The sequence below is a fragment of the Caloenas nicobarica genome, chromosome 14 (assembly GCF_036013445.1).
Source record: "Caloenas nicobarica isolate bCalNic1 chromosome 14, bCalNic1.hap1, whole genome shotgun sequence".
Classification (NCBI taxonomy): Eukaryota; Metazoa; Chordata; class Aves; order Columbiformes; family Columbidae; genus Caloenas; species Caloenas nicobarica.
The window spans coordinates 8233837-8258756 of NC_088258.1; the positions used below are offsets into that span (position 1 = coordinate 8233837).

General features: G+C 43.6%; 1 protein-coding gene across 1 annotated transcript; it reads left to right on the plus strand.

The window, feature by feature from the left end:
- Position 1: 1 nt before the first annotated feature.
- Positions 2-24519, plus strand: DCUN1D3 (defective in cullin neddylation 1 domain containing 3). The gene is made up of 6 exons (XM_065644776.1): positions 2-47; positions 7985-8171; positions 10636-10711; positions 12560-12814; positions 15510-16042; positions 17916-24519. Exons 5-6 carry the CDS (start codon positions 15612-15614, stop codon positions 18397-18399), a joined length of 915 nt encoding a protein of 304 aa, XP_065500848.1. The 5' UTR covers positions 2-47; positions 7985-8171; positions 10636-10711; positions 12560-12814; positions 15510-15611; the 3' UTR covers positions 18400-24519.
- Positions 24520-24920: the final 401 nt, after the last annotated feature.

Sequence of the window (24920 nt, forward strand, 5' to 3'; positions counted from 1 at the left end):
CCCGGAAGTGATGCAGGAGGGGGAGCAGCCTCGCAGGAGCCGCGGAGGTGAGTGAATTGGACCGCGTCTCTTCCCGTCCGCGCCGGGCTGCGGGCGGGGGACGGCGGCGGGAGCGGCTCGGGGCTCGGCCGGGCCGGCGGCGCGGGCTGCGGGGCTCGGCCGGTGGGCTCGGCGGTGGCGGGGGCCGCCGCTCTGCCCCTCAGCCCCGCCGGGGCCGGTTGGGCGCTGGGGGCCCCGCGCCGCCGCCGTTGCCCCCTCACGGCGGGGGCTCGAGGAGCCGTTTTCCGCCCGGCCCCCGGGGCTGGAACCGCCGGGACGGCCCGTCGGTCCCGACGTGCCCGGCCGGGAGCTGGAGCCTGCCCCTGTGCCGCGGGGCGGTCCCGTCCGGGGCTGCTCGGCCGGTGTGTGCCGGGTCTCGCCCCCCGCAGGCCGGTGCGGCCGCTCGGCCCCGCCCGCCCGGCGCCCCCCGGGTGCCCCCGCAGCGGCGCTGCCTCCCTCCGGGGGGGTTGGTTCTTATTTTTTCATCTCGGCGTGTGCCATCTGCAGGGTCCTAAAACGTTTCTCGCCGAAGCAGCTCTGTGCGAGCAGCCCCGCATCCCCCGGGCCGGGAGAGCAGCGGACACGCGTGGCACCAGAAGGAGTTCAGGGAAAAGACAGCGTAGAGCAGTTTATTTCCAAAATAGTTGTTGCAATCTCAGCATACCACCTTTGCACAGCCGCTTCCTACTTTAGCTTGTGCTCCCTCTCCTGAGTGTATTTACCTTTCCTGGGAAGCTGCCGTCACCCTGGTACTAACAAGCCACCCGTAACAACTTAAATTGTAAGTCGCATCATCGGTGTTTCGCGCAGATAATGGTTGAAAGAATACGATTCCTGTTAGAGCTGTGGTTGCTGGAAAGAATAATTGATTATCTTTTAAATAGTTAACACTGCTGATATGCTGTCCTTCAAAATGTTGCATTGATAACTGAACAGTCTGATGCCAAGTATCGGAATACAGCATTGATCTGCAGCTGGTAACTTTTTAAAAAATGGTAATGTCTGCCGCATAATTTAAAGGGGTAATAGGTTAAGTGCCCTGAAACAAGGGGTATAGCTGTACAATCAAAAAAACACAGGACTGCCTTGCCTTGCTCAAAATTACAGACAGTCCGCACTGGCGGTTGCAGTTGTGCTGCATGGTCTTTCTTTGGGAGAAGAGCCGATCAAAAGACATATCTTCTAAACACGTTATCATCTGTTTAAGAGCCTTTTTGTTAAACAGTTAATGTGTAACTACGGTATTAGTGTTTTATTTGGGCTAGTGATCGGAAAAGAGAATGCCTGAGTACTGGTGTTTCTCGAGCACGTCTGAAAGCTTATGATTGTTTCCCTGGTAAAAAATAATTCTCAGAAAAAGAAAGATAGTCCTGTGTTTAAGATTGTGTGTGAAAGTAAAGAGATCTGACTTCATGTTCTTGTCAGTTCTGTAGCTTGTCTTCAAAATCTTCCCCACACAGGTGTGTGTTAGTGGTCTGTGGAAAACCTTCATAGCCCTTCACATGAAAGGCGGCGCACAGTCTAACACAAAGATTTTCTGCAGATCAGCAGAAAACAGAAGCTCGTGGTCTGTGTTGAATTAGTTCAGATTTGCCAAGTACAACTGGCTTTACAAGCTTACTGCAAATATCAGCTCTTGTAATGATTTCTAAAATTTCGATTATTTCCTAATAGCAAGTTATATGCATGCATGAATTACTCTAATCCTTAAAAATATCACAAAACTATTAATGGGGGAACTTAGAGCTTTGGTACTACTTGGTTGCTCAATGTGATGCTTTTGAAATAGCTTTAGTCTTGAGACTGATAACCTGCAATATGATCTGTAATCTGTTCCTGGAGCTTTAAGGCTGAGTTAGGTGCCTTTTTCTGCACAGTTTCTTGCTTTATTTTGGAGTTGAATGTTGTCAAGTTCATGGCAAATTCTGACCGATTTGTGTCAGTAGTTCTTATAATTTGTTGATCTTGGAAATTCATTCATAATTGCATCTTGCTTCCGTTTAGCATGAATTGGATTAAAAAAAAGGTGATCAGATAAACTGAAGGGGTGGCTTTGAGAGGAAACTAAGACCAGCTCTTTTGGAAGCCCTTCACTGATGTTAATTACAGTAGTGTATATTGAGCAAGAGCAGCTGCCAGACAGTTTGACAGACCGAGACTTGTTCTGACAGATTTGCGTGTGGATGAGGAAGAGGCTTGGTTTGGTTCAGCTTAAGGAACAGGAAAAAAACCTGTGTGTTGTGCGTATGTGTATTGGGGCAGGGGAATATAGAGCAGATGAAAAGGGAGTGGAAGAATGGGGGATAGACATGACTCTCTCATCGTGACAGGCAGAAAACAATGTAAAGGTGGTTTGGATATAAAGAGATGCACGATGTGAGTACCCCAGTACTGTCAGAACTGTCCCGCACTACAGTACTCGAGTTTCTTTATTGGTGCTGAGGAGGTGTTGATAAATGTAATTAAGAGCCTTGCAGCACTGTAAAATCCACCGTGGTGGGGCTTTGGCAGTTTGTAAGAACTCGCGAAGTGCAGAAACAGTGTTATTGTTCCATTAGGCACATGTGTCTGTAGCAGGGAATGTAACAGGAAAACGCGGCTCTGAGTAAGGAGACTGTAAAAATAAAGGCATAGGGTGTTAGAAAAGCAGTCCTTTCTTTCATCCTCCTTCTTAAAAATAAATAAGGAGCTGAAGATTGGTAGCCAGAATTCTTGGAGACTGAAAGAACAACCTGAACGCTTGAGAGTCTTGGTAGTCACAAGAAGAGGGAACCCCCTTAACAACCTTCATCAGAATTCCCCGACTGGGCTCCCTCTCTCCGGCTGCTTCTCCCTAGGGGTCTGCATCTTATCTCCCTGGCTTCCTTTCCTTTATTTGCCTCTGACTAATAGGCTTTGTCTTGTGGTTACTGGAAGTCTAATAATTTCTCTTGTCTCTTCCCCCTTCCTACTTTTAAAAATACTAGATTAAATGGCTGTAATGTTTTGCAGATTGTCTGCATTGGTGACGTGGACTAATTGTATATTTTACTCCAAGTTATTCAGCAGTAATGACATAGTAACTTGACTCAAAACAATAGTAATTTCATGGTAAATGTTCAGTTGTCTTTTGGTAAAGAGCCACCTGCCATTTACCCCCTGTAAACATATGACACGAGTAAACTGTCTGTGCTAGTTTTCTTGGTGTTTTCTACACAGTAAGTTGTCTGAAGTGTGTCTTTTGAAATACTCAGCTGTCTCTCCCCCAAGCTCTCCCCTCTTTCGATTGACTCTAGTTTGAGTCAGGTAATTACAGATCTGACTTGAAACCTTCCCAGGGAGTGATCAGAAAAGCCAAGACTTGCAGACGTGCTCCCATCGTTCACTTGTACCTCGACTTCACCCTTTGCTGAGAAGATTTGGTGGAGCTGCTCAGCTGCCGGTAGCTGGCTGTGGGTGAGCAAGTGTGAGAGCCCTGGGGGCGATGGGGTGGGCAAACCGAAGGGGAGCTCTGCTTTCCCTTGCAGGAATGCCAGGGTTCTTTATGATGACATAAGGAGGTTCTTCCTGTCTCGTGTGGCTCTGGTGTGACAGTTTGGTGATCTGCTTCTGATCTTGGTGTGAACCAGAACAGAGCAAACAGGGGAAGAGAAAGCGAATCAAAGCTTCTTGCCTAAAAGATAATCTGAGGGCTAACCCATTAAGACTTGTTATGTCTCCATTTTTTCCATGTCTCTTGAGGGGCAGATCTCCAGTCCAATGATCTGCATTTTGAAGGAGGCAGAAAATCTGGATTTTTGGTTATTGAATTGCAATGTTTTGTTACTAGAAGAGTGACGGCTAGGTGACTACTTAGCTGTAAGTACTAAAGAGCTCTTACACAGAAATAGGGATACTGTGGAGAATCCAACAAAAGCATAGGTGGTGAGACAGGATTCCAGTGAAGAGAATGAGCTGGTATAATCTGTCTCAGAATAGTTATAAATGCTGTTCTGTCTGTGGCATCTGTTTTGTGAAAGACAAAACTTACTTAGCAAAATGTGAGAATGCTGTTAGTGACCTCCTGTCACAGTTTGTTATTCCCAGAAAGTCTGACTGCCAAAGACAGTATGACAGTCACAGTTATTTGTTGTCTCACTTTTCCTATTTAGTGAACATGGTTTTTAAATCAAAAAGATTATGTGCTCCTGAAAAATACCAGCCTTATTTTTGCATCCACACAGTAGCAGGAAGTGACAGTTTTTACTCTGAAATTTTGTAGTGTAACACAACTTTTCATTCTACAACTTTGAAGCATTTAACGCCGTCGGTCTTATCTTTTTCTTTTAAAATTAAAAGGGAAGGAGAAAAATCATCTTAATGCCTATGATTATGGGAGGCGTGTGTAGCTTAGTAATAGACTCACAAACACAAATGTCCTAGAACTTGGCTTTGGTCATATGCTGACTCTTCAATATTTTCATTACAAATGAGTCTGTACAGCAAGCCTCGGGTACTCTGGATCAGCACATAAATGGGCAGTCTGGAAGTGCCAAAGGTCTGACGTATACCAGCTTCAGACACGGTTACCTGTGCTTGGAGTTAGTGATTATGCCTCGTGAAGCACAGGATACTTATGCAGCTTCTGTCTCTTGTGAGACATGGGACGTCAAGTGAAATCAAGGATCTGTGAAGACTTACTAACGAAACGTATGTGTTGGTTGGAGCTGCCACCAGATTTCTCAAGTAGAGCTGAGAGTCTTTGTTATAAGTGATGACCTAAGTTCAAGTACTTAAAGGAGCTGCTTTGAAGCTGTTGATATGGTTAACACGTAAATACTGCAGCATCCCTTGTACAGGGAGAAGCGTTGGTGTCATTCACTGTGACAGGGAAGTCAGGACTCAAATCAGGAGAGGGAAGTGGGTCTCTGCAGGCGGCTTTGTGTATTTGCTGTTTTAAAAACTGCAGTCAGTTTTAAAATCCAAGCATATGCTCTTGAAGCACTTTCAGATGTCAGTCCCTTCACTTGGAACGATTCTTTGTGCATAACTTCAATATGATTCTAGTATTTACGTGGTCAGCTGGTAATGAAGTTCCTACACAACTGCGTGAAATGAGTGATTCTTTTGGCTGGCAGCCTGTAAACTCTGTTACACTTACCGAGATGGCTGGTGGGTCTTCCGTAAGTGCCTTGTGAGCATCTGCTGCCAGGAGTGATCTTATGAGGTGGTCTGGCTCTTGTCTTGTCCCTTCGCTGCCCTGCCAGGCAGTTGTACGGGTCACGGTTCTCACAGCTGCTTTGTGCTGGAGGTGGGACACTGGTAACAGAGCCGCTGGAAAGACTTTTGTGTAACTGGTGTGTTTTCTTTGTTGGTGAGAGCAGTAAGAAATATAAAGTTATTCACTTATTGCAGTTAGTTTAAAGCATACCTGGTTATTATTACAGGAATCACTTGATATCTACCTGAATTATATTCAGCTGAATGTAATGGATGAAGGTGCCTCAGTTGCCTCAAGGTGAAGTCTGCTGGCTGAACTCAGAGCAAAAGAAAATCTGTGCACACTTAGCTCACTTTAAAAGTAAATACTTTTTTTCCATTGCAGAGTGGATTGTAGACCGAGGTGGTTTTTCGAAGTTATTTTGGTTTGGCTACAGGATAGTTGCAGTTTTCCGTAGATTAATTTGGGGAATTGACTGGGACACAGTAAGGTACATATTTGTTGCACAACTACTTTCAGATGCTTACAGTGGGATGCGTCTGTGTCAAATATCTGAGGGTCGTGGTTTCTGTGGTCCCATAGTTTGCAGTTTTGCTGTAGAGATGTGAACTGATTGTGTCTGAGCACAGAGCAGCTATTCCCCTGGCATGTGCTGCTTTAATTATTCATAATACATACCGAAGTGCTAAAGGTCTGTCATGCTGGGCAGAAGTTACAGTGTACCCTGGAAAAATACTGAAGGATTATTCTTTTACAACTCTTTGCATATGACAGGGCAAAAGCCCACAAACCCTCATTAGATGATGATTTGATTTGTTTCTAAGTGGTGGACCTTGAGAGTTGCATGGCCTTTGACAGGGATCTTGGGGTTTTTGAAGGTGGTAGATTCAAACTCATCCAGGATTTGAGTTATGTGTAGCAAAATAAACAAGTTTGTTCATGTCTAGGTATGTGTGAGGTCGGGAATTGGATGGAATCTGGTTGCAGTTCTGGTTTTGGCTTTACTGAAAACTGATGGCGTGATCTTGAACAGCCACATCATTTGGCTGTGCTGATTTCCCCTCTGCCTGGTGTCTTGCTCATGGCCTAAATAGGCTTCTCAAAACAAGTACTGCTGCTGAGTGAATTAGTTCATTAATTTATTTACGTTACAGAAGCACCTGAAGGCACCTTGCTAAGATTATGTGCTATTTAGCTAACTGGACTTGGGTTTGCTCTGCGAAAATACGATAATTGTAACAAATCATTCCACCCACCTAATAAGGTAGAATGAAACACATAATAGGAAAGGATTTAAAACCTTTTAATGAGGCCAAGTGGAAAAACAATGAGAATTGGTAAGAAAGGTATTGTATGGTTAGAGCATGAAAGAAGGGGTGGGATTCGAGGATGATGCATGTGTGTCTGCTGAAAAAGCTGCTTGAGGAATGTGTCTTGCATGAGAAAAAGTAAGGTGCCCTTAGTCTCTCTTTCCCTATCATTTTTCACATTATTATTCATTTTTTCTTAAGCTAACCTAGTATAGTTAGCAGCACACAGTGAAGTACAGATCTGAAACATCTATTGTATTTTTTCTTAAGACTGGTTGTTGGAGTTTGAACATGAAATATGGTGTCACATCCTGTGTCTTAGTAGGGTGCTCTTCAGGAGTGCAGAAAGGAGGTTTCTTCTGCCAGTCTTGAATGGAAAAATCTCCCTTGACGTTCCAGCCCTGGACTTGAAGTGGCAGCATGGCACATGGAGCTGCAGTTGTTTGTTGAGGGATTTTGCCTCCTTCCTGGCAACCATGGGGCTTCTTTTAGGAAGGGGTTTAGTGATAGCTCTGGTTCTTGGCACTGAGAGCTGGCCCAGAATTATGGGCTGTAGGTATGATGTGGCCATTTCTGAATGTATTGTTACTTGGATTTTTTTTTTTAATATATTTTTGTACCTGCCTCTGTCTTCCCTTCCAAACTAATTAAGCTTTTCCAGTATGGTGTTTCTCTATTCAGGCTTCCACCACATGCGTTGTCTGGCTTGGTTTTCCTATTGACTGCCGTTCAGCCTTCTGCCAAGGGGCAGCCGAAACTCTGCAGGGTCCCTTTTCATGCATCTGTATAACTGGCTTCTACTCTGATACCAGTGTGTTTGGTAGAGACAAACTTTACGCAGTTTGATCAGATTTCTAAATCCAGTTTGTTTCCAAAGCTTAAAGCAAAGTTAATCAGAAATAGTTTGTTGTCATGATTTGGAACAGATTCATGAAGTTCGCCTATGTGTGCCCCCGAAATCAGAACCTGGCTGTAGTTCATTGAAAGGTGCTTGAACTGCAGGAAGCCTGACAAACTAATAATTCATTTTAACTAATTGCAGCAGCACTCTCCTGCTCTTAGACTTCCTCTTAAGTAAGTTTGCATAAAAGTGTTTCTGCAGCAGAGGTATGGAGCAGATCTGTGTGACCGACAGGTGCTGCCACGGCACTTGGTTAGGGACGTGGTGAGGTGTCTTCTGGGCTAATGAAAGCCCGTAACGTGCCCGTTGTGCTGGGTCAGAGTTCTTTTGCTGAGAAAGTTTCGTTGCAAGTTATGACTTGAAATAAGCAGTTTCTGTAACGTGATGGCATTGCTGACCGACGCTTTGTTAATGCTTTAACGCTTATGTACCAACTGCTTTGCTGCTGTAGTGTAAAACTCTTCACAGTAAAATCTTCCAGGCGCAGAATTGATCTTCTCAATTTCTGCCTGATGAAGAGGGAAATATCACTAATTCTTCACTGATTCCCCACAGAAAAGCAAAGAAGGTTGCCTTTTGTGAGAACGCTTTCAGCTTTTACCCCTGGAAAAGCTGCTGAGGAGCATCGAGGGCAAGAGCAGCTTTGGTGCTGCTGTGTTCTGCAGCGTGATCCTCCGTGCCCCAGCACTCGGGAGAGCCAGGCTCACAGGGGGGAGTTGTACACAGGTGCAGAAAGAGGCAGGTGAGCAAAACAAAGGTCTCCATAATCCAGAGGGTGCATGCTGCTTACTTATTTATTTTCCCAGTGGACTGCTGAGCAGGATCGCTAACGAGGGATGCAGGCTGTTTTCTGAGTTACTGTAGCGTGATGCTCCTCCCGCACCGGCCAGGGCGATGCTTGGTGATCACAGCGCACGGCTGTACCTTGCAACCCTGACCCCAGAACTGAATTAAAACCTGTACCACGGGAGTGTTGACACTTCTTTCCGCCCCCGCCGCAGTCACCTTGTGTGATTTAGGATGAAGTCAGTGACAACGCATTGCTGGGCTATGATATCCTTTAAACACAGACTTGAAGAGCTTGTTTTTTTTAACTGCTAAATCATACTAACTTTTTATTTCACATCCCATAATTGTGTTCTTGCAGAAGTTTACACTTGCTACTCCATTAAAAATTCAATAAGGTGAAATGGACAACTTGGTGGAATAAAAGTAGTAAGAATGAGGGAAGAATTGTAGCTGGTGGTTTTAACAGATGTTAACATTTCTGACTTCTGACTCCAGACTGTGTGTGTGTACAGGTCAGCCAATGTGGAAACTACTTCAAACAACCTGAAGAAGTTTGGCTTTTGCTGGGTAGGGCTGAACTCCATCAGATTCAGCTTCTTTTGAACTTGAAATAAGTGTTTGCTTCCCGTATGCGCTGTAGTCAACTGGAAATGTAGATTTGGTGGGTCGTAGATTTCTTCCAAAGAAATACGAATTTGTTTGTAAAGTAGGTAGTTTGTTGCCTAAAGTTGCCATGACAATGTTTTTTAAAATGTGAAGTGTAAGATGTTGCCTCTCCTCTATTTAAGCAGGCTCCTGGGGGAATGAGGCTGTACAGCGCCCTGTGTCTCCCCCGTCTCTTCTTTCCTCACCCAATGATGTCTAAAAGGAATTATTTAGTTGCAGGGGGCTGAAAGAAATTAACATAGAAGTGCCAGATGTTACATTTTCTTAAATTCTTGGATTTCATGGGATGCTCTGGTCAAACAGAAAGAAATCCAAGCTAGTACTTGCACCATGAGAGGGGCAGGAGCTCCTCTGTTCCCGGACGCCTTTGAGCTGGTTGGTGGCTCTGCATCGGCACGGGGTGGCCCTTTCAGCACGAGCGTACGCTAAAGGAGCTGCGAGGCTCCTGTGGAGGGCAAAAGGGTGGGTGGTTGTGTGGAGGATGAGGTTTGGAAGTGGAGGATGTAAGTGCAGAGTGAAGTAGGCTTTTTGGACTATCCATCTCAAAAGTAAACACCTAAAAATGGTTCAGCGGAGATATGGTTTTGCTCAGTCTGTGTGTATTACAGGTGAAAGTACCGCTCCACAGTTTCGGGGATTTTGAAGTGTTTTGGATGCCCATTTTCCTAGGCTTTTAAAGGCCTTTAAAAAAATATTTGATCTGAACTAGGTTTTATTTGTTGGTCAAATTTGTCCTAATCCACATATAAGACTCGAGTCTGGGGAACAGTCAACTTATGTGGAGATTGGCATGTGCAGTAAGAACTTGTTTCATGGTTGTCCTTGTACATCCATTCCCTAGTTTCTGCTGAAGAAAGCACTGGACAAGCTAATGTTCCCACTTGATTCCTAAGCAGTAGGTCTTGTGTAAAAACTACATATTCAGAAAAGCGGCTTTTGATCACCTGTCTGTTCCCTAGATGTAATAAGAGATGTGAAACCAAGACGTTTTCGTGTTTTTGTTAGTGTGGTAGAGCAGAGCAGCTTTGCCAGAGCTTTTTTGATTGTGTGTTATTTGGTTTTGTGTTGTGTGGTTTTTTTGTTTTTGTTTTGTGTTTTTTAGATCAGGTACAAATGGAGGCGTTGACTACGTGCTGCAGTTGTAGCTCTTACTGCACAAACCAGATGTACCTTTGTCTGTCATTTTCTCTTCAGAGCTTCGTAGTTATATAGCAGAGCTGGGAATTTAGGAGAAGTGAAGTTGAGTCAGCTCAACTGATCATGGGAAAACAAACACGGAAAAGAATGTGCTAGAGAGTGAAAAAAGAGAATTACTTTCTAGACCTAAATTATGCTTTGCTAGGTAGCAACTGTCTGGCATTCACAGATTAAACAGCCGCTTAGCTAACATGCATTGACAATGGTAGAATGTCCTCTCGTTTGCTTTGAGTGCATGAAATGAGGAATTAACTCTCCCATGCTGAAAGCCATAAAAGTATCTAGAAGTGCGTGTTTACTCCTAACAAACGTTTGAACTTGTTTGTTGCATTCAGTACTCGATCTATGCTTTATATGGCAATGCAGAGTTAATGGTGTTAATGCTACTTTATAAGTTAAAAAGTGAAGTAGTTTTATAAAATGACTCAACAAATGGATTTTGACTGTGAAGGGTTTTGTTCAATGTATAGTCGCTTCTGAGCAATTTGGTGCATTTTATGGTTTTCGTAGCCTCTTCTAAATGTAAAGACTTCTGTGATGTTTTGTCTTAACAGCATTCCATGTGGAACCCAGGGAGTCTGAAGGAGGCTGTGAAGCCAGTGGAATGATTCCCTGTGTAGCTGAAACTATGTAAGTATCAGATGTTTGCTTACAAGGTCACTTGCCCAGCATCAACTGTCAGAGCAGTGATTGCTTCTGGTTCAGCAGTTGCAATGATCCTCTCGTGCCTCGCCAGTGCAAAGCCGTCTGTATCTGTTCAGAGCTGGAAAAAGATGGGGCAGCCATGGTACTGTTCCCTCCTCTCAGCTATTTTAGAAGTCATGTATCCCTCTCCACTGAAAAGTAGATAATGCATAGTGAAATTCTAAAATTCTTACAAGCTATGCTCAAGTGTTTGCAAAAAGTTGAGGCTGGGTTGAGGCATAATTAAGCTCTGGCAATGTTGTCTTTGCTTTGGCTAGTGAGCTGCTACTTGGGAAGGGATTTAATGGTTGGCTGAGCTGTATCCCCTTTTGTTATCAGATTTCCTAAATTTGTCTTTGAGGTGTTCTTGAATGTATGGAAGGTTTTTTTCTTCTACTCTCTTGATACTTTCTGCATTTTGAAACTCATTGTAAATACCTTCTGATGCAACACTTTGTTAAACAGCATAATGCTTGGCTGTGTTTTGTTATTCTCTGAACATATCCAATAATTTCTATTATTACAATAAAATCAGTCATTAAGGCAAAATACAGGGTTACTTAAGTATCTCCTTTGCATCTTTTCTCCTCCTGCCAGCTCTTCCCCACTGCGGTGTTTTCAGTTGTGCCATGGTGTGCCTGTTTGACAGAGGATTATTACTGAGTCACTTTCTTGTTTTGCTCCCTTCAAATCTTGGGTTATATGTGATCTGGCCACTTGAAAATGGAGAAAACCTAATTTCTTTACAGCACTTCAAAAAAAAAAAAGCCTAAAACCTCCCGCACAACAAAACAGAAATCCCCATCAAGCATTAGCAAGGTCTTTCCAATCTTCTCTAGGTTTTCCGTTCACTGCATTGGGCAATACAGCTCTACACATTCTTTGTTCTTCGAGGGTGGCTTTCCTTTAACTGGCTTTATTCACCAGCACTAGTTGTCCTGTGTTTCCAGTTGCTTTCTCCCTTCTAGAAAGGAGCAGAGAACATCACCATCAGTCTCTGCTTTGCAGTTCCTGTTATGTGGAAGGTGGCCTCATGGGCATCTCGGTGATTCATATTTACTGTAGATTATTGCTCAATTCTTGTCTGAGTAATCAGACTTCTCTGGGCGTACAGCATCCTGTGGTGCTGAGAACGTTCCAACCTTAGCCCTGAATTTTGGTCTTTTGTAGTAGAATGGCAAAACCAGTGGTCAGTGTGGCCTTCTGTGTCTCACTGTTACATTGGACAAGCCTGTTACAATAATTTTGCTCTTGGGAGCTGATCCTTTTGGGAATTGGTGCTTCGCCACCAATTCAGTACAACCTTTGGGTGGGCAAGAACTTTATACTTATAGTTCCCAATCAGCTAGGAGAAATATTTCTGCGCGTCCTTGCGCTCACTTAGCTGTAATCGGCACAACCTGGACGTGACACGTGCTTTGCCCCACAGTTCAATGAGTAGCTCTGCTGGCTTTCCTGAGCGTGCGTGTTCACACACCGCAAACACCGAGTTCAGTGCAGCTCCTGACACTGCAATTGGATATTCTTTCCAGTCTTCCCTAACAAAAAGGCTGAGTTCTCCCACTTGTTTCTATCTCCTTCCGAGGCTCTTGTTCCTCTCATGCCTTGAAACCTGAGTCATGTAGGAAGCGGAGGTGACTGGTAAGTGAAGTGGATCCAGCTCAGTGAAGGCGTTTTATAAAAGGGTAACTGATGGAGCGCCAAAAGGCTTGTCTCTTATAAAACCAGATACATCCACAGCTTGCCAGCGGATGCAGTCTGACTTTTCTTTTTCTTTTTCTTTTTTTTTTCCAGGCTTGTTTTGCTATTTTTGGGGTAGAATGCTTCAAAGTATCTGGCACGGGGCATCAAGTTTCACATACTAGAAAAGTGAGGAACTGCAGCAACTGTACTTCAGTATCTGCTCGTGGTTTTTCCTAAGGAGTAGGATTGTGCTCTGAGAAGCCCCTCGGCAGGCAGAAGGAAGAACTCCGATGTGCAGGGAAGGGCCGTGCTGGCAGAGCCCAGGCAGCAGCTGTTGGGCAGCAGCCGTCAGCTCCGTGTAGGCAGGTGGGTGAGCGTACGGAAAGGTGTGTGTTGGAGGGGTGTGTGGCGGGGCCGGGGTCAACTTCCACTCTGGGTCAGTGTCACTGTGCTCTCCAGGGGACACCTCCTCACATACAGGTGTTCAATCATGTTGGCTGACCTTCCCTCTCTGTGTTGTAATGCCGACTTTTCACAACCGCGAATGACAGTAGACCCCATCTGTTTCATCATACTGATGATGTCACTGGGAAGACTAGAATATTAGATTGTTATCATCACTAATACAAACCGTTGCTTAGGAAGCAAGACAACATGAATCACTTCTGTTGGGAAAATTTATGGACACAGTATGTAAGTTAGTCTTGCAAACTGTCTTTTTTTTTTTTTGATTTAAAATTTGGATTCCTAAAGTGAATTGGACTCATCTCTGTCCATTGTGCTGTGTGTGATTTGAGTATTGCCAGCTACTTTAGAGGAAAGTACCATTCACTAAGAGGCAACTGTTCTTTAACCAGCTCATAGGGAAAAGCTGTTCCGAATCCCCAACAGCTAATAGTTGCTGTTATGTGTTTGGGCAGAAAGTTTTATAAACTAGCTAAACTCTACTTTAATACTAGTTTTTGTGCAGGATTTTTTTTTTCTGTTCCTTTACTTGCATGCTTCACTCTAAAGCAAAACTTGGCCAAAGTAGTGCAAACTGCTTTTGAGAAACTGATGGAGGAACAAGAATTAGTGTAGATAGAGCATTTTGAATGCTGATGAGTTTAAAGGTGGGGGGGGAGGAGGAGTAGGAAGGCTGGTATCTTGAAGTTAATCACTAAGCAGTAATTTACACTGCCTAATAATATCCTGCTTGTTTTGGTGTAATGAAGAAATGACTGGTGTAGACTAGAGAAGACGAGGTGGGTCAGACACAGGGCAGCACAGGGACCAGTGCCAGGCTCTGCTCTGCAATTCACGGAGAGCCGTGAAATACTATGGAACAGAGAAATTGTCTTTTGGGATGTTTATGTGGAAATGCATATTTTAATGAGTCCTTTAAAATACAAATGAATAAGGAATTATTCTTGAATGCATTAATTGAACTTTAGTTGCCTATAATAATGATGCTACAAAGTTCAACTTTAAAGCAGATGTTTGTTCCTTCTGCTGCTTAAAAATAGGTTTTTGTTAATTTTGTTTGTGGATTATAGGCTTAAGAAAAAGGGCTGGGGAGGGGAAGGGATGCCAGGTAGTTGAAACCAGCATTTCGTCTATTGTAGTTGTAGTGGCAAAAAGATTTTTTTTTTTTTCTTTCCCTCCCTCATGAAACTGCATACGTGCTGTTTTGCCAAAACAGGTATAATGGCTGAGAGAAGATTTGTGTTTGTAATGCTGATTTCTGTTGAATTCATCTGCACTCGGTGCTGCTGTTCCAAGTTGATTTACAGCTTAAAACAGGGGTCTGGTCTCAGAAGAGCTTTACCCAAGGAAGCAGACAGAAAAGCTACCATGGCATCTATTTCATTTCTTCATTTTCATTTTTTCTCTCTTTTCTTTCTTGTTCTAATTCTGTAACCTGGAAACAGTAAACAAAGACAAGGCAAACATAATTTTTATGTTTGAGGCTTTTGCCTAACCAACAGCAGAGATGAAATGCAAATAAGTGGTAAAGGAGGAATATGATAAGCAATTGCTTTCTTGGAGTTGATGTTTCTGAGAAATGGCCTGTCCACGGAGTGGGTGCGTGCTGATAGGGTAGTGTCAGAGCGTTAGTTTGGTTTTCATAGGGAAAATTTAAGAACCTTTTCTGTGGGTAAAATATCTTTTCCAAATATGCAAGGCTTTAACATTGTGATTTATAAAAAAAAGTATGATGGAATAATTTTGGCATTTTAATTTGGATTTTTTTTTTTTAAAAAAGGATCTGGAATTACTACTTCTTATCTGCATGCATGTCTGGCTGAAAAAGTTCCATTAAAACAGCCCCTTCCTCCTGTCTGTCTGGTTACCCGAAGGGAGGAGCCCACTTGAAACAATTAATAACTTCTAAACTCCATCTTGCATGAAAAGTGCCCATTGCCTCCTTTCTGCAAATATGCTCGTCGTACGTTTTTAAGAACGAAAATCTAGATTCCAGACTCAGTTTAAAAAAACCAAACCCACGACTACCCCCCCACCTCCAAAAAAACCAAAACCAATCAGCCAAAACACACACACACAGAATAACACACACAACACCTGAAATCCCTTTAGCTCATTTGCTGAAGGTTCAGTCTAAATCCAATGTTCAAGTCTCTGCCAAGTTCTGCCATCAGTGTCCACATCCCACCCCCACTTTGTTTCAGTGTGTTATATTCTATATATAAAATGTGGGCATACTTTTAAAAACCATTTCCTTTAAAATATTTCTGGGTTAGACTAGTCTGTCTTGATGAAGCCTGTACATGAATCAACCTCTTTGTAACCTATGTTACAGTAAGAATTTTAGGAATTTCCTTTATTAGGACCCGTTAGTATACTGTAGCCACTGAGTGAGCTGCATTGATTTCTAGGTAAAACAGCCTGAAATTGCCTGAAATTTATGGCATATGCCAACCTTCTGTACACTACTCCTTTTCAGTACGCAAAACTTAAATATCCTGAAGTCAGTCTCTTACTGGCAAATGTTTCCCCATGTTTAATACTAACAATATTCTTTGTGGAGAAACGGTAATTTGACTCTGAAACTGTTTTTCAGGTTAGTGGACTGCTGCTAATGGCATGGTGAGATGTGTTGAAGAGCAGCTGCGAGGGTGTCGGACGGCAAGGGGGCTGCTCTAGAAGCTGGGCTTGCAACATCATGGGCCAGTGTGTCACCAAGTGCAAGAATCCTTCTTCTACCCTCGGCAGCAAAAATGGGGAAAGGGAATCCGGCAGCAAGTCGCACAGTAAGAGAAGCGCAGTCCATAAAGACGACCATGGTTCAGCTTGCGGGAAGTCTTCAGGAGATATACTTGTGAATGGGACAAAGAAAACGGATGCTACTGTAGAGTCTAGTCAGCCTCCAACGTTTTCTGGAGATTCAAAGAAAGATTCTGTTTCCAGCGCAGAAGAATCTTCACTCCAAAGGATTGGGGAGTTATTTAGGAGGTATAAGGATGAAAGGGAAGATGCCATACTGGAAGAAGGAATGGAACGATTTTGCAATGACCTCTGTGTTGATCCCACTGAATTTAAAGTGCTAGTTTTGGCTTGGAAATTTCAGGCTGCTACCATGTGCAAATTTACAAGGTTAGTTCTTGTAGAACTTGTAATTATTTTCATATGTTAAAGTATATCCTGTCATATATATGTTGGACAGACAGCCTCATTAGCTTCACTTATTTCTTCTAACACTTGCTTGTGATCAGATTAGTTCCAGCCACTGCAGAAGGTAAGCTTGGTGTTGTCCTCTTTTCACCTTCCCTTTACAGTGGGTTTCAGAAGCGAAAATGGTTTTTTGGACATTATTCTGCTAATGTTGAACAGTGTAGTGAAAATCTGTAGACATTCATTTATTATTGATTTACCAAAAGCAGTTTTACTGTGTCCAGCCTTGTCTCGGTGATGAGATTGGACACTGAAATTAATTTTCGCTTTAAAGTAATGGGAGGTTCCTTAGTAATTGCTTCCAACTCTGTTATCATTCTGTGAAAGAATGACAGACTGCTTCCTAAGAATTGTTCCTGCCCAACCAGTGTTACACTTAATGTCGTTTTCCAAGAGTAATCCTGTTAAAGCATAGAGAGAGAAGGAAACACGAGGTTTTTGACACTGGTAGCTGTTCCATACTGGCTGACAAGTGATTGGTATTTAAAGTCCAGGTAAGAGCAAGTAAAGACTTCCTACAGGGACTGGCTGAGAGAGAAGGATTTTTAAAAAATTTCAGTCTGTCTAGTATTGGTTTGAATAATGCTACCTGTTTTCATTCCGCTAATAACTTTCAAAATTACTTTGGTGTTCTGAGCCTTGAAGCAAGCCCCTGCTGTGCCCGAACACAGCTTTTCCAGCATCTTCAGAGGCCTTGAGGGTGTGGATGTCTGTCAAATGGATGAGTTACTCTGGAATGTAAATGTGGATTTACTGGAGGCTGATGGCGCAGGTATTTGCTAACATGGTAAAAGAATCGCAAGTAGTGTCTGCGATTCCGCACAGCCACCACGAGTTTTATTAACATCGTTTTGATTTTCTTGGAAAGAGGGCAGATCTAGCGGTGAGAAATTACCTTTGTTTAACAGCGTGCTCTGTGATGCGAGCGCTGATCAACTTCTTCCATCAGGGAAAGCAACATGGTTTTCCATTTTTTTCTGAGAGCTGCCCCATCTTCTGCCTTCCCTCCAGCCCATCCTCTGCCAAAGTCCCCTGGGTTTGGTTAAGATTGGCTGGTTATAACACTTGCTCATTAGCAATCAGAGCTAACCGTCTACCCACTTGGCCAGATTATTAGTAGGCTAATTAGTACAGGACTGGTGCTTTGAGCAGTGTTTATATGTTGCGTTGTAGCCTGTGTTGTGTGATGCCGTGCTCTCTTCCACTCTCTTGGCAAGTGCCTTGCTGCCCATCACTGTTGGCACCCTTTGTATTTTGCAGGGTGGAAGAGAGACCAAAAACCACAGGCAAGGTACCAGTGAACTGCTGTGTCCTTGAGAACAACTCGACCAGAGCAGGGGTATTTAGGCATGGGCAACACCAAATCAAGCTGGTTTAAATGTGGCAGTTCAGGGCATAAATATGGTGTCTTCAAATGTGTTTGGCATTTCTTCTGTGGTAAATTTTATGCATTTTTTAATGTGGAAGGCACTAGATATGGTAGTATGGAGTGGTCAGAAAGCTAGACAGCAAAATCTCTTTGTAATGCTAACAGTGCTGGAGGAGATCTGAGTGCTGTCTGTGGTTCCACAAGCCACGAGACATTTCTTTGGAGCATCTCCCCTTCCAGTAGCTCCCTTTGCTGGGATCTTTGTGCCTCCTGTGCAGAGAACAGACCTTGGCTCGTGCAGAGAACAGACCTTGGCTCGTCCGGATAACTCCCTTCCCATCGGCCTGGCTGAGCGGTGGTGGAATCGTTCCGCACGGGAGGTCGGTGGGAAGCGCTCGCACTAATTGCTCTTCTCTTGCTTACTAGGAAGGAGTTTTTTGAAGGCTGCAAAGCAATAAATGCAGACAGCATTGACGGCATTTGTGCAAGGTTCCCCAGCCTCCTAAATGAAGCCAAGCAGGAAGATAAATTCAAGGATCTCTATCGTTTCACCTTCCAGTTCGGCCTGGACTCTGAAGAAGGACAGAGGTCACTACATCGGGAAATAGCCATTGCCCTTTGGAAATTAGTCTTCACCCAAAACAAGCCTCCCATTTTGGACCAGTGGTTACACTTCCTAATCGAGAACCCCTCAGGAATCAAGGGAATCTCCCGGGACACGTGGAACATGTTTCTAAATTTTACTCAGGTGATTGGACCGGACCTTAGCAACTACAGCGAGGACGAGGCCTGGCCGAGTCTCTTCGATACCTTTGTGGAGTGGGAAATGGAGCGAAGGAAAAAGGAAGAGGAAACCAAATGTATTAAGTCTTCGGACACAGAGGGCCTGTGTGCGGAGGAACAGACTTAGTGGCGTGGAAGCAGCAGTGACAAAAACAACCTGTTGCCCTTCATGAAATGTAAACTCTGGATGTTTCTGGAAATTACTGAGGCTCCAGATTTTTCTACTTTACACCTTTTTCTGCCTTGTCTTTGAAAGGGCTCTAAAATGCTGTATCATGTTTTAGGCACTTTCTTAATTTTGGTTATTCCTTTTACTCTTGCCCTGAAATATTCGACCCTGGCTACACGTTAAGCGTTTTTGGGGTTTTTTTAAGACTTCAGATTAGTATAAGTAAGTCTGATATTCCTTGCACAATGTAGATCTTTTTAGTTAGGTTAAATTAACATTGCTAAATTATACAGTGCCAGATAAGTTTTTCATACTGCATCTGTCAGGGCAAGTCTGTACTGTGTGTAGTGCTGTTTACATTGTTGAAATTTTAGGCTGTAATAATTTTAAGGTTTTATACCAAGATGAACAGCAGTGTTAACTGTTAACTATAAATGCATTAATTCCCCTGGTAATAAGGCTCTAAAAGACAACGTAAGCAACAGCTTTTTGTAATATGGCTAATTCCCATTTTAAGCGAACTTAAAGAGTTAGGTGACCGAGTCCAGATCATTCCTTTTTTTGGAGTTTCAAACTAAATGTTGGGATTGTTTTATAAACTTACTGTACCTGTCAGTCAACTGAGTAGTAGATGGCGATTTGTATCTGAATCTCTTACACATCACATAATAAAAGAGCAGTACTACCTCAGTTTTATTGAAAGTAGACTTCTTGATGGACTTCCATTTTCTCTGGAAGTTGTATTTTTGTGGTTACATGAGAATATTTTTACTTGACTAAAAGAACCAAAGGTTCTGCTTCTTAAGTTTGCTAAACGTTGACAGAAGCAACACAAACCCTAAGTCTTCAAGGAAAACTGTGGTATAATTCTGCTTTAATTTGTTTGATTTATACCTGAAGTATTATCTTACTTGTCTGGCAAGCACAGTACTTCTATGTAAGGAACTATCTTTTGCATTAATATTACAAACCAATTTTTTAAAACCTATGTTTAATTGCTAAATCGCAGTTAATACTCCACACTTTCTGGAGCAACAATATCGGCATCTGATGACAAAGTGAATTCTTAATGTGTTCTTAATGACAACAGTGTAGATGAGTCATTTTTAGACTGATTTGATAATATTTGGATAGGAGTCAATTGATTATTTTACAATGCCTGTATTGGGACTATTTGCCTGTTGAAACTGTTGTGACTTAAAGGGAGTTTTATTAACACTGGTTGAAACTTTTTTGGTTATTGATGCTACCTTTTTTAATTTTAGTATGTCAACTTTTTTATACCTTTTGGTAAAAGGGATGATTGCCAAGGCTTTCTACAGAGCTAAGTACTGGCTTAATGAATTCGATACACTTCCATGACACACCTTTTATTTTCAGAGCTGCATTTCAGCATCATAAAATGGCTTCAGTTAAAAAAACAAACCAAACCAAAAGAAAACCCTGGACAGTCATCCATGGCATCTAATGGCTTTTGTGATAAAGGGTTTTAGAGCTAGAGGGAAACAGATTTTAAGTGTTGAGCTTGTCAGTGGGTCCAGGACACTTTGCACATCTGCTGTGCCCAGAGGGGTCAGCAGAGAGAGGAGGCGGCTCTGCCCAAATTCTGTCACTGGCTCTGCTGGTGTCCAGCCTATGCAATAGTTTGGGTCTGGGATCACAAACCACTAACAAAATATGGGTATTGAAAACTGTTTAAAAACAAACCCCGAAGCCACAGATAGCATCTCTTTCATCTAATAAAAGAAGAGTTTGTCCATGCTGCTTCTGCAAGCTCTGTCTGGGAGATGTGTTAAGCTGTGGAAAACAAATGTCGTTGTTCCAGATGCAGCTGAGTCTGTTCCCCTGCAGGAGGGGAGCCCTGAACTTGCTGTTTTATATGGAAAATACACCCAAAGCTTTGTCCTGGCTGCTATAACCTTCCAAGCTCCCATGGCACAAGCACTGTTTGGCAGCAAAACCTTATTCCGATTTGGTGAGCACAGCAGGCCAAGGCATTTGTGCTGGTATAATTGAATTTGTGGTGAGACTTTTGCTGGTGCTGTTATTTAAAAAAAAAAAAAAGACAAAAAAATTCCACGACAGAGGCTGCTTTGTTAGCAAAAGTTCCAAATGGTGACTGATTTGATAGTAAATGAAGACTGTATTTAGAACTTTGAGACTACGCATTCATTCAGCTATTAAATGCTTTATCACTTTTTTTTTTTCCCTAAAGGGAATTTTAAGTATCCAGAGTGTGAAAACGAACTATTCAAATGGATAGCTGGTGCACACGCCGGCACACAGGGTCATGGCAGTGGCTGCTGCTGATTTATACGCTGAACTGCAGCAGCTCGGAAGGACGAGGATTGAGCTCTTCGAGGCAGGAGGGACTGAGCTCGTCAAGGCAGGCGTTTATCTTGTGGTCTGAGTGTGGATTGCAGTAAGGAAATCAATTTGTAGCACATCAAGGCTTTGCCCGTTTTAGTGTATCAAACGTAATACAGCTGCTTTTCAAAGCCGGTGGTGGTGGCGAATATGCAGGAAGGGAAAATCTGGTTTCCTGTAGGGAAAGGACACACAATTCTCGGTGGCCAAGGTCCCGCGCTTGCAGCGGGAGAGGAAAAGCCTCGCGCTTGTTCTGCCGCTTTCAGCCTGGCAGCAGCAGCTCCACCCATGGGGTAGAACACTTGCAAAAATAGCCAAATGATCTATCTAGCAAAGTACCAGGTTTTTTAATTACTGTTTACAGAAGGCAAACCAGACCTGTATCAGTTTTAAACTCCTGAAGCAGGAGCTGAAGGTGCAACTCTTTGGCAGTGCCGAAAGTGAGAGAGGGCGTGAGATCTTCCCTTGGATCGCCCCGTGATTTTTATGATCCTAAACAAGAGTAGACGGTACTCTGTAACACTGGGGTACTGTGTGAGAGTGTTTCTGAGAAGTCTTTAACAGTATTGGAGCCTCAAAAATATGCTTGTTTTAATAGTTAAACTATGAATATTTGTGGAACAGGCCAAATACATTCACTCTTTATTTTTATATAATTTAAGTCTGTATTGTGTAGGGCACAGGACTGTAATGAGCAGTGATGCTGATGAAATCCTTGAAACCATTACAACTTTTTTTTTATTAGAGTATGCATTAGAAAACTTGATGCATGTAGTGAACCTGCTGCGACTTGGGATAAATAACTATAGAGAATTGTATAGTTTAAGTAATATCCTGGAAAACTGGTCCCATATCCACACTCTGTGGCATTTTACTGCCTTCCGTTATACACAAAGAAATACAACTCCTGTAAACTTTACTCCCTAGTAATAAAACACTGACCACCTGCACCATATTATAGTTTGCAACACCTTTAAAATTTGGCTCCCAGACCAACTGGAGGCTCAGTTGTGCTGCTTTTTACTTGTGCCGGTGCATTTGTGAGGTCAAAGACTATTTATTGATTCAAATAAGGGTTTGAATGATTCAACCCATAGCTGGCCATGAAACGTGACCAAGGAAATTAATTGACATTGAATGCTGAATTGTGAGTTTACTTGCTGCTGGTGCTATTCTATACGGAGAATTATAGCTTTTTAATACTGTGCAATTGTAATGGAAGAACCACAGGAAAAATAACTGCAGGTGTGGCAGGTGGCATAAAACCAGAGCGCTGAAGCCGCGGCAGCCGGTGGGCCGGGCGCTGGCTGCGCGGGCTGCCCGGCGGATCTGCTGCTGCACCGGCCGCTGAACCGCAGCAGCTTTTCGGCCAAGCGCCTCTAGGAGCACGAAATGAGTTCGCCCCGCTCTGCTGAGAGCGCCGGACTCGGGGCTGGTTGCGAGTGGCTGCAGCCCCGAGTCCCGAGGGCAGGAGCTGGCGGGGGTCAGAGCGCGGGGGCAGCAGCAGCTTTGCCCTTGTGACTTTTATTTCACTCCTTGTGTGTCTGTCCGAGCTTGAAGAGCCCGTGGATCCCAGGTTCCCGTCACCTGTGGTTCCCAGCCGTGGCTCTGCGCTGACTAATGACCTTAATATTTTCATGACACTGTCAACATAAGTATCTTCCTTACAGTTGTAGGCCTTGTTTCCAAAAAAAGCCCAGCAAAGTTAAAAAAAACACCGTGTAGTTAGTCGCCACTTCATTTGTGATCTCTTTTGTTGGCTGAGGTTACATCATTCCCACTCATCGGAAAATAATAGTGATTTTGAGTTTCTGGGTCTTACAGCCGTGTGTTCTGCAGTGCGATCCTTTTTTAGAAGATACTTGGTCAACTGGGCACTTTCCTTGAGCTCCCTCTGCTCAAAATGTGTGTTTGTGAATTTAGCCTTTCATATTAAGAAGGAAGATGTTTAACCTGAAACTCAAAATTCTTCAGAGTAGTGTTTCAATATAAAGCAAAACATAAATATTTTTTCAAATAAGTACTGAAAGCTGAGTGTCTGCTTGAATTCTGTTGTGCGCAAACAAAACCACCAGTGTTAACATTTTCTCTCTGGGCTATAGAAGGTTGAATCTTTTGTTTTGTATTATCAACTGAAGTGAAATACATGAGATTGTAAGACAGAAGGCTGTAACTCCTTCACCATGAAGTACATAGGTATCTCTACCTCTTGTTCTTAGACTTGAATAGTTTAAGGTTACCATCCTTTGCTCACAGGATTTTATGCCTGGATGAGTAATCGATTTTTTTTTTTTTTTTTTAATTGACCCAGTTTAAGTATTCTCTATTTGCCATACTTTTTGCTATACTGCTTTTAATCTGCATGCGACTGACCCTTTGAAAGGGAGGCAAGTCAAGCTGCAGACGAGTGCCGGTCCTCCCGGGTGCTGGTTCTGGAGTGCAACAGAGCGACCGCCTGGAGCCACGTGGCGCGTGGCTCAGGGCCTTCGATCCGCACACATCCCCGTCCCTGGCCGGGCTGCCCGTCCTGGCAATAAACTGAAGGTGGCTCCCAAGAGGGGACTCATCGGCCTTTTCATTTGCCCTTGAAAAACTTTCGGAACCCACCTGATGCAGTGCCATGAGTGTATTTTTCTTTTGACGAAAAACACCGTGTGTTGTTCTGTGTTGGGCAGGACCTGTACCAGCCGGCAGGGCCGGGAGCCGCAGCAGCACCGGGGCTGCACACACCTCCCTTTCCTCGCCGAGCTCGGGATCTCGCTCAGGACCAAACCCTGGTGCTTGAGCAAAGCTGGAGAGCTCTGGAGTGTGTTGGAGACACTGGTGTCCGTCCTCGGTTGTGTCCATTGCCGCATTTACGTGGCGTCTATTTCTCGTGCAGCACATCCCCGTCCCTGGCTTTTCCTCCCTTAAAGAAAACTGCAGCACAATTATTGTCACTGCAAATCGCGAGTGCTGTAGCACCCGTTGCTACAAGATTCTTCTTCCAGTCTGAGGGCTCCTTTGGGGTGTGACCGCTTGCACTATCTGTATGGGCACATATTTGGAGAGGAGTGGGGTGTGCGAGGCGATAGGGAAAAGGGAGTGTGAACGTACTGGTCCTGCTAACAGCTTGCCTTAAATCACTGAAATTACAGCGGTTCCTCGCTACTAATGCAATCCTCAGTCTTTCTGTAGTTAGCTTTTAAAATCCAACGGGTTCTGGGGGTTATACAACTTTTATTTTTTAAAAGCTTCTATCTTTGCATAATTGCACTCTTCAGAGAAGCCCTTTTTGGATAACGTGTCAATTCACACACAGACAGAAAAAAATTCCATCCATCCATTCCATCTCAACAGCTGTAAAGGTTTTTGTTTATTTTATTTTTTTTTCCCCTGTAAATTATGTTTCCACTAAAGGTTGCCTACTGTTGAATGGGGGTGTTTACTTGAATGTTGCCATTTTATGCAGCTACAGCTGCTGACTCTTGCTCTTCTCTGGGCCCATGAGAGGGGAGATGGTGTGACCAGAGGTGGCAAATCCGTGCAGAGGATCAGGGGAGCCAAAGGCTGGCTGCTGTTTTTATACTTGCAAATGTGTTACACGTTAGAGGACTTCACAGAATACTGCTTAGTATTTTGAAGTTGTGACTTTTTATAGTCATGCTAAACATAGTTATCTTAAAAAACATGCTTGCTTTCTTATCTGTAAGTTTAAATCGGTCTTTAAAAAAGGAGGTGGGCTGGCAGGAGTGGCTGGAGGGCTCGTGCAGTCAGTTGTTGAGTAACTCGAGTTCCAGGAGATGTGGATGCAACGGGGAGGATTCGGTCCTGACCCAGCGCTGCTGCGGGCGTGAAGCACCCGCAGGTCCCAGAAGGACCAGCCCGGGGAGCCAGCTGGCGCAGCTGCAGCTCTGGCAGTACTTGCGTGTGGATCTTGGCGCCCAGTTGAGCCTCAAGCCCCTCTTCATGGAAGGAATGTGTTTTGGTGTGTGTTTGCTCCCAGGGAACTAATTCTAACTAAGGAAATAACGAGAGTGCAGCTTTGTGCAGTTCTCAGTGAGTCGCATGTGAATGCAACTGCCTGATCAGTCTCAGTTCCTCGGTAACCCAGCAAGGGTAGATAGGATTGA

Coding starts and splice junctions, on each gene's coding strand:
- DCUN1D3 (XM_065644776.1), top strand. CDS start 15,612: ATGGGCCAGTGTGTCACCAAGTGCAAGAATCCTTCTTCTACCCTCGGC. Junction 16,043..17,915: donor ACCATGTGCAAATTTACAAG/GTTAGTTCTTGT, acceptor CTTGCTTACTAG/GAAGGAGTTTTTTGAAGGCT.